This window comes from Oncorhynchus gorbuscha, linkage group LG09, assembly GCF_021184085.1.
Source record: "Oncorhynchus gorbuscha isolate QuinsamMale2020 ecotype Even-year linkage group LG09, OgorEven_v1.0, whole genome shotgun sequence".
NCBI classification, from domain to species: domain Eukaryota; kingdom Metazoa; phylum Chordata; class Actinopteri; order Salmoniformes; family Salmonidae; genus Oncorhynchus; species Oncorhynchus gorbuscha.
In genome coordinates, this window is record NC_060181.1 from 58,615,272 (window position 1) to 58,627,561 (window position 12,290).

General features: G+C 38.9%; 1 protein-coding gene across 5 annotated transcripts in view; it reads right to left on the reverse strand.

The window, feature by feature from the left end:
* Positions 1 to 12,290, reverse strand: part of LOC124043828 (RNA-binding motif, single-stranded-interacting protein 1-like) — a 48,942-nt gene that overhangs the window by 35,211 nt on the left and 1,441 nt on the right. The window contains exon 1 of one of the 5 annotated variants that reach the window (XM_046362851.1): positions 5,801 to 6,128. The exons of the other annotated variants lie outside the window; for them this stretch is intronic. Within the exon in view, the coding sequence (XP_046218807.1) occupies positions 5,801 to 5,851 (51 nt within the window). The 5' untranslated portion in view covers positions 5,852 to 6,128. Of the gene's footprint in view, positions 1 to 5,800; positions 6,129 to 12,290 lie in introns of those variants that run through there. 5 annotated transcript variants of the gene reach the window in all.

Consider the following 12,290-nt stretch of genomic DNA (forward strand, 5'->3'; position numbering starts at 1 on the left):
TCCCTAAATCCTCTAGGTTATATCAGTTGTTTTGGTGAACCCCTCCCGCATCTGGAACAGGCTGACACAGAGGGCACAGCATGATCATAGGTGAGATGTCACTTGGTCGGGTCAACAGGAAGTATTATTAAAGAGATGCTTTACATTGAAATACAGACAGAGCGGTAGTAGTCTCAGAGTTAATGATCCAAGGTCAGTTTTGCATTTCACCTCCTGATTTAAGATGACTGACCGTGTTAGATTTTTCAAAACTTTTAAACAAGGCTTAATCATGCTCTCTCATCTGCAGGTATGTTTTGATGTGAGAGTGGAAGCCAGTCCCGTCATCGCCAGTTCACCCGCTCTTAAGATAACCTTCGGACCAACTGGGGGCCCAAGGCTGGTTAGGAGACACCGCAATTGTGATGAACTGAGAGAATATTAGGGTAGCACTGTAATTCATGTGTCATATGTTGTCTGCCGCTGTTCTTACCTCTTTCCCTTTCTGTCTTCTACACCTCTCTCCCCACCTCGTCTTTCTTCCTCGTTTTATAATGCACACATTATATTGTATTTATAATATTACAATTATCATAGTTATAATGCATTTGTGTATTTATAAAACCTGGATAATGAACGTCTTTCAATAAAGCTTTTCACATTCTCCACTGGTGGAAATTAAGTATCTCATTGAAATACTATCCTGTGTCCTCAGATTAATGCAGATGAAGGGAGTTAGATATGCATAGTTTTTCCTGTATATATGAATTACAAATCAATCATGTTTCTAGTCTATTGCATAGTTACAATGTGTAATTATTGATGTCCCAGGAGCTGGGGTAGTAAACACTGTTGAAGTGTATAATTGTAATACATACATGCAGACACAGCATCATTTAAATAATGGAGTATGATATGGCTGAAAAAGAAGTCTCAGAGACTCATTCCTGAACCGCCAAGGAAGTGTACATCAGTGAATATATTCAATGTACAGGCTACAATGTGGGAATCTCATGCGTGGTAATAGCTACAGTACATGTGTATATAGGACTTACATCCTTGGCACAATAAAGTTATTGTATTCTACTCTATCCATAGGCTTCATTAATGCCATTTAGACTTGAAGTTTATGCAACTAAGATAGCTGAGGTTCATAGATTGGAAAGAATATTAGTTCAGAACCTAACGTTTTTAGAGTCCATACACAGATCTGCTACATACTGTAGCTCGCTACACATCCATAGGCATACAGTTATTTTTATCCTGCACTACACAATACACAAGTAAATAGTTAGTTATGTTACTTCAGCTACATTGCAAGACAAGCTTATACAATTGTACATTCAATTTGCAGTAAGTGCTTTAGCTAGCTAGATTCTTTACATCCACTGTTTCACAAGACGACAGCCTGGTTTGCTGGATTTCTCAGGAGTTCCTAAAACATTAAACAACACTAATTACAAATTCATTCTCCTAACACTAGCTAGCTGGCTATTTTTGGCTAGTAAAATTAACTTTATGACAAAAAAATATGCACAAACGTTTATCTCTACATTAACCAAGATATTCCTCTCAATTGTCAATTTTTTGGCAGATTTTCTAAGGTATTTTTGGGCGCCTATTTGCCGATTTTGATTTTTTATACCTTTAATTAACTAGTCAAGTCAGTTATTTTCAATGACGGCCTATGAACGGTGGGTTAACTGCCTTGTTCAGGGGCAGAATGACAGATATCTTATGTTTCACCAAGTCGTGGCTGAACGACAACATGGATAACATACAGCTGGCTGGGTTTTCCGTGCATCGGCAAGATCTGTGTCTATTTGTTGATGCACGAAATCTAATATTAAGGAAGTCTTGAGGTTTTGCTCGCCTGAGGTAGAGTATCTCATGATAAGCTGTAGACCACTATTTACCAATAGAGTTTATCTATATTCTTCATAGCTTTCTATTAACCACCACAAACTGATGCTGGCTCTAAAACCACACTCAATGACCTAGTGGCACGGGACCTTAATGCAGGGAAACTTAAATCTGTTTTTCCTCATTTCTACCAGCATGTTACATGTGCAACCAGAGAGAAAAAAAACTATAGACCAACTATAGACCAACTATAGACCACCTTTACTCCACATAAGGTCCCGTACATAGCTCGCCCTCGCCCTCCATTTGGCAAATCTGACCATAATTCTATCCTCCTGATTCCTGCTTACAAGCAAAAACTAAAGCAAGAAGTACCCGTGACTCACTCGATACGAAAGTAGTCAGATGACGCAGATACTAACCTAAAGGACTGTTTTGCTAGTACAGACTGAAATATGTTTTCCGCGATTCTTCCGATGGCATTGAGGAGTACATCACATCAGTCACTGGCTTCATCAATAAGCGTATTGATGACGTTGTCTCCACAGTGACCGTACGTACATACCGCAACCAGAAGCTATGGATTACAGGCAACATCCGCACTGAGGTAAAGGGTAGAGCTGTCGCTTTCAAGGAACGGGACTCTAACCTGGACGCTTATAAGAAATCTCTGTTGTACTCTGTTGTACTCGGTGCATGTGACAAATACAATTTAATTTGATGGAATCCCAAGCATGGAGTGGTGGCAGAATTGCGCAATCCTCAAGATGGACTGGTTCCAAGCAGAATTGCGCAATCCTCAAGATGGACTGGTTCCAAGCAAGAGATCTTCTTCCTTTCCGGTTCACATACCTTCACCACGGAAACCGACTTGACCTACTGTTTTCAAGACGACGATGATGAGTATTTAATTTCCTTCATTGTTTTCCTTTCTGACACAAACTGCTCTTTGTATGGTGTGAAACTACTCAAATGAAATGACTACCTTTTCACAAAGAGTGCTGCTATGACTCTAAAATGATCTCAGAGGGCTGTCCTCAATTAACTCTGACGGGGACTCTTGGCGGTTGAAGGATCCCATGTATTTTCCCTCTATATGGTGGGAGGACAGGTTAAGACATTAAATCACCATGGCGTGCATGCTTGAGGTCGTAACATATCGGCTAGAGGTTTTGAGATACGAGGCAAGATACAATTTATCTATCAAGCATCATATCTGACACACGGGCTATTATTAACCTCTAGACAAAGTACTGCCATAAACTGACATGAATGCAACTTTCTTATGACAAGCTGCCAAAAATAACCCTGGTCTTTGTCACTGTGCTTTCTGAACAGAGAAGTCCAATTCCATGAAATACAGTTGAAGAAACCCAACACCCCACTATTACCATGTTTATCTTGCACTCCCTGGATGTTTCTGTTTCGGGGATAAATCTCATGGTGGGATCTATAGGGAACAGGAATTTCCATTTTAAACCACCTTTCGCAGCATTTCACTTTCCATTTCACGATCCTTGGTCAGATATCCCAAATTCCCACACTTACTGTTGTATGAGCCATCATTCAGCATCATGTCTCATTCTGTTAACAACAATGTTACCATGCAAGTGCATTAAATAAAGATTACATTGAAAGTCTGGACCCAAAGGTGGCATTGAATACTCTCCTACTGAGTTGGCCTTATAACTCAATACATAGCCCTAGCCTAAAAGACATGAGAAAAAGGAGATAAAAGGCCAACGCTGACATGTGTCCTCCAAGGTGACACTGACAGTAGAACCTGATTGAGAATCATTGCATGGATTCTTTAAAAACATGTCCCAAATTTCATGAATTCAGGTAACATGCAAGAAGAAGGATCACATGTAATCTCCAGGCTGTCTCTGAAAGAGTGTCACGTCCTGATAGGTCACTTTACAAAACAGTCAATTCTTTCACGTGTTTTCTGTCAACTGTAAAGGTCCTTCAATCACAGTCACCTTTTGAACACATAACAGACACGTCTGGTATGAAGTGTACATGGTACAGAAAGCATTGGGTATAGGCTGAGAGCCACGTTGATTGTTCTCATAATGTTAAAGACGGTGTTGTTGGGTATTTGTGCTTTATAAACATTTGAACAACAAGCACTTCATGATCATGTCGTCCTTCACAGCAATCCAATGTATTCAAATGGCTTGTTTAAACTTTCTATACATAACTATCAGTCTGCTCTATGTAATAGCGAAGAGAAAGAGAACATTTAGATAATGTTATAGCTCGACATAATCATCTGATCCCATCATCAGGCCCCCAACTAGGAAGTGTGCCATCAGCTCAAGATATATATGAACAAAGACAATCTTTGAGGAAAATGCCCGCAGTTCCCTCTAAACCCACATACTAAAGGATAGAAACTCCCTTTTCTACAGGACTGAAAGCCTGCTTGTTTTCATACATCTGCATGCCTATTGAGCTCCAAAGTCTAAGGGAGTGTGATGGGGAGAACCCAGCCTCTTATCAGCATGCTCCAGACCAGCAGAGCCGTCATATCCGAGCTGGAAATACACTGGGCTTCCAGTAACACAGACCGCGCCCTCACAGCACTATCCCAGCACTGAACTAAAACTGGCCTCTTGTTATGACAGCAGACTTGAATTATACTGAATATGAATTATACTGAATATGAATAATCCTGAAGTCTTCAACTCCATCAATAGTTTCATTATGTCAAGAATGTTAATCCATTCTAAACTGGGAAAATCGGATGCATGATTGAATTGCATTCCACTATGCATTCATTTAACATGCGAAACAGCAAGCTACAGAGGCACATCATATTTTTCCAAACTATCATTCAATTATATCAAGGTCATTCCAATACATTTCCTCATGACCTCAATGTTATCTGTGTGGATTATTACATTGTTGTAGGTTTGAAAAATATGAAAAAGTGATATATGATGGTTTACATAGAATCCTTCCAGTCATATAAATAGCTCAAATATCAACATTGTCTAGGCACTGCTACTGAACCAGTTCTACATTGGAACACGAGGGCAATTCCACAGTAACAGAGCGGCGATGAGACTCCGATTTTCATTGATTGCAAAGTTAAACAAACCAGATAACTCTATTTACAAGGACTACTTTTAACAATTTCCACTTGAACATTTTACAAAAACATACTTAGTTGAAGAACAGTGCAGATGCAAAGTTTGGTAACAGAATGACGGCACAAACAGCACAAACCGTCATTCTGTGTGTTTTTGTAAAATATTCAGTGGAAATTGTTAAAAAATAGTCATTGTAAATAGAGGTGTATGCTTTGTTTAACTTTGCAATCATTAGTTTTTGTTTGGCACACAATGTCAAAACAAATCTTAGTCTCATTAACACTCTGTTACACTCTGTTATCATGGAATTTCCCATTACAGTAGCCAGGACAAGCTACTGAATCTCCAAACTTTAAAGGTAAAGTGGATTTTCAGAGAGCCTCTCTTGAGGATGCCTTCACTTCTCTACCACGACATATCCAATGAATTTCATTTGATAACAAACTATATAATAGAAACCATAAACGAAATTAATTGTTGGTTAAAATCCAGGTCACAGAAAAGGTTGATGAGTGGCTAGATTCACTTTTAAAGGTCTAAATACAATGACATAAGGAGCAACAAACTACAGTAGCAATAGCCTACCAGTTTACTGAAAGAATACAACGAGAATAGAGCAGAGTTTCAGAGTAACCCACTAATACTATATGAGTAGAAGTACGTTTTTAAATGCCCAGCAAAAAAGTCTGTTAACAAATGAAAACGAAACTTTCTGTTCTTAAATTATCTCTGGGATTAAGCTATTCGTCACCATAGGCTGATCAACAAAACGTTCCTGGTTGGCGATGTGGATAAAGTCCGCTTGGTGGTGAGGAGGATTACTATTGCATACCTCTTGTATAATCAAATAGGCTATTTACCTGCTTACGATACGGAGTCCTCAATGGATTCGCAGAATTCGCAAAAATCATCGTCGGTTTCCAAAATCCCAAAACAGATTTATTTCGAACTATTTGTATCCAGTGGCTGTTTTAGGAGAAGTTGTACATTTAACCAGATTTTTTTTAAACAAATCGTATCTTTGCTACACTAAAGCATAGATTATAGGCTACTGTAGGCCTAAATAGTATACTGTATTCGACATATACTACTGTACTATACAGCGATGGCAATGTATCCGCGAAACAGTCTGAACTTCGTTTGCCCAACCCCGATCTTTTGACTGAGTTCATTGATTTGCATTGAATCTTCCGCAGAACCGACTCTGATACGGTGGGAAAAACCATTACTCTATCTGGTATAGGGATTATGACTTCACTGGATAACATGAAAACAACACTAATTAAGAACTTTTTCTGCAAATTCCAAGGAGATAATCTACAACAAAACAGCATATATAAGATGTAGAGGCCATGCTGGTTAATAGCTGGTATGATAAAATAATAGGTCTATAAACGATAGATTGTTACAAACAATGTTTCCCTGTTTTGCTACACTTCGTCTAGTCTGAAATGCATACCATACATTCCATAGTGCGGCCATCAGATAGTTAAAGGAGCAGTACGATATTTTTGATCAATCCAAGACTCGTAAATTATTACAATTTGAAGAATATTTAAGAAATTGAATGAACGCAGGCCACAACTTAGTCCATTAAACACAAATGATTGAATTGTTATGAAGATAATCAACACTGAAAGAAAAAAATACATTGAGGGTTGTTGCCATAGGATACTCGTTGAAATAAGCATTAATCAGACTGATGAAAACAGACAAAAAATGAGCAAACAGTGAGATGAAAATACACATGGAAAAATGTAATTGAAAAGATATACAACCAATTAAAAATGTCTAACTGTTCTAATCCAGTAATAGTTACAAAGTCTATGGACGCTATCGATGAGAAGTTACTGTGCAAAAGAAACTGCAAGTATCAGTAAGGATTCAAGCCACTCTTCCGCAGAGATCCCAATTGTGAGTGATAGGGTGACCCAGCTTTTTTATGATAGCAAAACATACACTTAGAGGCTATAAATCAAAACCAATTCACCTGCCATTCTCAGTCTCTGATTGGAAAACCAACTGTGGTGATGTCGTCAGAATGTGAATGCATGCTGACCTTAAGGTGGCCGTTGCCTTTGTGGTCATCTTTCTGACCTCTTTCTTGTTCTACCAGGCTCTCTCGTTCACCTGGCTTGTTGTCATCCTTTACATCCTTTCCCCAACTGCATTTCCTGTCTTTTACTAAGTCTATTAGTTTTGTTCGCCCTTTTGTGTCAGGGGCTTTGAACCAACCGCTAATGAGATTATGCAACATCTGGTCTTTTGACCACTGCAAACAGAGCAATGTCAACATTGGTCTAAAACCAAATCAGCCCAAAAAACTAAAACCCAATCATAATAAAAGGATTCCTTTTGGTTTCAGCAGGTGCTCACTTTACCACGATCTACCAAAAACTCCCATTAGAATCTTTCCTTCCTCTTTTTTTCCTTGGTGATTTTTTTGGAGGTTGTTGAAGTGATATATTGTGTTCATTTTGAAACACACAGACGTTTTAACATACGGTTTCCTAAAAGACAATGCAGAGTCATAGAGATAGAGTATGTAGGGAGGTCCTGTGGGCCACCATGAGGTGTCAATATATGTCACCCTTAGAGGGAAAAGAGAGACCTGGATTAGCACTCCATGGAGGTCACTGAGAAATGGGGACAAGGGCGGGGAGAGCGACAGACAGTGCAACTATCCCTTTTATATAGGAGTCAAAGGTACATATGTCTATTGCCTTAAAGTTCTTACATAAAACACATAGCCAACTGTAATTGTTCTTTCTTGTGAATGCATTTATTGACCTGAAGCTTCATTCATTCTTTTCTATAGGAATTGATGCTGGCAATAATGTAATCTAATAATACATTTCATTTAGCAGATATTTTTATCTAAAACAATTCAGTCATTTGTGCATACATTTTACGTACACTACCGTTCAAAGGATTGGGGTCACTTAGAAATGTCCTTGTTTTTGAAAGAAAAGCATTTTTGTTGTCCATTAAAATAACATAAAATTGATCAGAAATACAGTGTAGACATTGTTAATCCAAGTCGATCATTTTAAAAGGCTAATTGATCATTAGAAAACCCTTTTGCAATTATGTTAGCACAGCTGAAAACTGTTGTCCTGATTAAAGAAGCAATAAAACTGGCCTTCTTTAGACTAGTTGAGTATCTGGAGCATCAGCATTTCTGGGTTCGATTACAGGCTCAAAAAGGCCAGAAACAAAGACCTTTCTTCTGAAACTCGTCAGTCTATTCTTGTTCTGAGAAATTAAGGCTATTCCATGCGAGAAATTTCTAATAAACTGAAGATCTGGTACAACGCTGTGTACTACTCCCTTCACAGAACAGAGCAAACTGGCTTTAACCAGAATAGAAAGAGGAGTGGAAGGCCCCGGTGCACAACTGAGCAAGCGGACAAGTACATTGGATTGTCTAGTTTGAGAAACAGACGCCTCACAAGTCCTCAGCTTCATTCAATAGTACCCACAAAACACCAGTCTCAACGTCAACAGTGAAGAGGCCAGGATGCTGGCCCTGTAGGCAGAGTTCCTCATCCAGTGTCTGTGGTCTTTTGCCGATCTTAATCTGTTCTTTTTTTGTTGGCCAGTCTGAGATATGGATTTTTCCTTGCAACTCTGCCTTACAACAATCAACTTGGATTAGCTAACACAACGTGCCATTGGAACACAGGAGTGATGGTTGCTGATGATGGGCCTCTGTACGCCTATGTAGATATTCCATTAAATATCAGCCGTTTCCAGCTACAATAGTCATTTACAACATTAACAATGTCTACACTGTATTTCTGATCAATTTGATGTTATTTTAATGGACCAAAAATGTGCTTTTCTTTCAAAAACAATAATATTTCTAAGTGACCCCAAACGGTAGTGTATGTGAAATAAAACTAAAGATGTTGTCCTCTACAGACTTAAAGCAACACTTCTGGTGCTTGAGAATTGCTGTTATACATGACGTATGACAAATATCTCACCTATGTCTGAACCTACAGTCACGGAAAGGCCTGCAGTGATATCCAATTTCCCACGGCCACAAATCAGTTCCTAAGCAGGCTGTTTTGACATGATACAATCTCTGCCGAATCGGCAAGCTAACAAATTATCAATTTAATTCTGGCTCTATGTCAGACCAAACCCTACAGACATCAGGGCTCTTACAAAGAATCTAGCAGCTTGCCTAATATATGACAACTATACACACCATGCCACTATACATGCCAATTGTAGCCCTTTATGAGAACAGTAGGTTTAAGACTTCATCATTCAAGGAATCAGGCACTCACAGCCCATAATAATTATAATAATCAGTTTGTCTAGAAACTAACAGCAGCTATACGGTTTTAACACAACAGTTTGTCCTCTTTGAAACACTGACATCTCCCATCCATTTCCTTCCTCTCCGTTAGCTCGCTCAGAGTGAAATCCAGCAATACCACAGCACCCTGAAATTCAAGTGGAGGAAAGAGAGTCCCACCAGTACCAGGAAGGCTTTACAAACAGCTCTGTATATTTACCTTCCTGCCTGGATGGAAGGGGTGAGTTCAGGGGACAAAGCTCCTCTGAGGCAGCAACAGAATCATTTTCGACGACACCCAGCACGTTAGGGTGGAAGCAAGTAAGCCACAAAGACAGACGTGTGTGTGTGTGTGTGTGTGTGTGTGTGTGTGTGTGTGTGTGTGTGTGTGTGTGTGTGTGTGTGTGTGTGTGTGTGTGTGTGTGTGTGTGTGTGTGTGTGTGTGTGTGTGTGTGTGTGTGTGTGTGTGTGTGTGTGTGTGTGTGTGTGTGTGTGTGCGTGTGCGTGTGTGTGTGTGTGTGTGGCATGGTGGTGGGGTAAGAACAGCTCAACCTGAATTTGTCATCATCCAGGAGTAGATTACTGGAAAGTATTTCCATACTTCCAAATTTATCAAATTAAAATAATACGATGAAAAGTCAGTTAGGAAAATCTCACACAAAACATTATCGAAGTATTACATTAGATTAGTTATAAAGGAGACTCTGCAAGGTATTAGCAGTGTCAAATTGCACAGGCAATTCAAGAAAAGCTTGTAGAGTGGATGCTACACTCGTGACAATGACGGTCTTACAAACTTTTGCTTTAGACAAACAAAACTTCCCAAATGCCTGATCCTGAAAATGTGTGTCAACCTTAGTTGACAGAAGTCAGCAGACAGTTTTGCAATGATAAACAGAGAGTAGCTTGGACAGGACAGTAAAGTACAGGGTAAACATGCTGTACTGCCCATCTGTCTGAAGCACTCACTGGTCATGTGATGTCAGCACCAGGGATGGGATCATGTGGCAGGTGATCTAAGTTTGACTTACGGCACCAGCGCTGAGGGATAGAATATCAAAAACTGATGTTTTGCTGTCAAGAGCACATTGCTCAATGAGAGAGCTTTGGCTTTATTGTTGGTATGTTGAGAGGGGTTGTAATAGAACATTGCAAATGAACTTTTCACATTTTCTTTATGTCATACTGAATGCCACATTCATATAAGAGTGCTTCTAAAAATTTGAAGAATGTTTCATCTTGTGTACTGACTAAATGTAGAGCATGCAATGTATTCCAAGTAGGAAACAAATATTTTCATTTCATACTACTCTATATGGCAACAAATTAGATGTTGTATTATTATTATTATTGTTTTGCTGTGAAAGCAAATAGGAAACATTGAATAACCCACATCCATTCTTTAATATTCATTTGAAAATCATTCATATCCATATTGCTTGAAAATAAATACATGATTGACATGAATGCACCCATTTTCAATTACCTTTCCTATTCTCCGCCTCAGATCCAGTGAGGTGTTTCATAAATAATTCAAGAAAGGGGAAATTGATTATCAATGCAATAGCCTGATACAAGATGTTTATGTTTTTCTCATAAATAAGATATGTTCTCATGAAAAAAAGACAAGGGCTTTGATGAGACGTGAAAATCCCAAATTCTAAAACCCTGACTATACTCTGCCTCTATAATAATTGACTTTGCAAAGTGAAAAAAAATAAAAAATAGATTGAAATATTCCTGCTATATTACAATTGATATAACAGCTCCTGTTGCTTTATTTCATTGCATGCTCATTTCAATTGTTTGAACGCAAGAAGCAATGAATAAGAAATGATTACCTTGATGGTCCGTGTGTCACCATTGACATCTTTCTAACTCTGATGAGGCTTTTCAATGTTTTCTCTATATTTTATGAAAGAGCCTCTTGGCAGAGAGAGCCTCAACAGCAGGGTGGGTATATTATTGTGCACCGTGTAAACCCACATTTTGTTAATGTCAAAAGTCCCCAAGAATGAGAATCATAGGAGCACAATGGATGCTCTTTCAGCCCTGCACCAACATAAAGAGCAGCAACATTGTGCTGTTCAACTGTGTACATTCAGCTGCTAGGCAACTCTCCAAACTTTATTGTAAACATTGTATAAGGCTTTTTCAGCCTCGGCGTAATGCCATTGTTCACAGTCTAACATTGTAATGTCCGATGGCAGTTAATGTCCTTACCTTCAATGGATTATTATAGGATTGTGTTGACATCAAACAAGAATACAAAATAGTGATTTAATTGGATTTGAATCATTATTAAGCTTGGAAAAGCTTATTTCCTTCAATGTAAACACTTCTTCACCAGTAAGGACCATCTGTTCTTCAAACTATTGTAAATCTGTGAACCCCTAGTCTAGTGGATCCCTGAAATACTGGATCGCTCACATAGATATTCGACACCAGTTTGTACCGAGCACTTTGTTCTGAAACTAGAAGCAGTCTGTTCTGCTCCACTTGAATTACTCTATCAAAGTACTGTAGCTAGTCTCCTGCCGAAACAGAAATCCAGTTGCTTGACAAACATGCTAAAACACGCTATGAATTTCTGTGCTTTGTCAATGCGATTCCTGTGAGAGTATCTCAAAACGTAACAACAAATGGACGACAACAAAAGCACATATCATGAATAATGCAATATTTTGCAGCTGACTGAACATGATACAGCTCTTCTATACAAAATCAATATCACAACAAATAACCTACAATATCACTAAACCTTTAAAGACTCTCAACATCACATACACACCAAAATAGACGAGAAATCTGTGCCAGGCCCCCTCAATAAGATTATAACAGGGTCATTGCATTTGGATCCATCCAAGCAGAGGCCAGCAGGACAGAGCAGGACAGTGAAATGTAAACCACCATGTCAGTTATCCACAAATCCATGAGCAAGGCCCTGTTTGAAGTGGACAAGCCACTTCTGTACTAAGGCCACCACACACATATATGGTGTGTCATAAAACAAACTGAAAGGGGCCACGTCCCTTTCCATG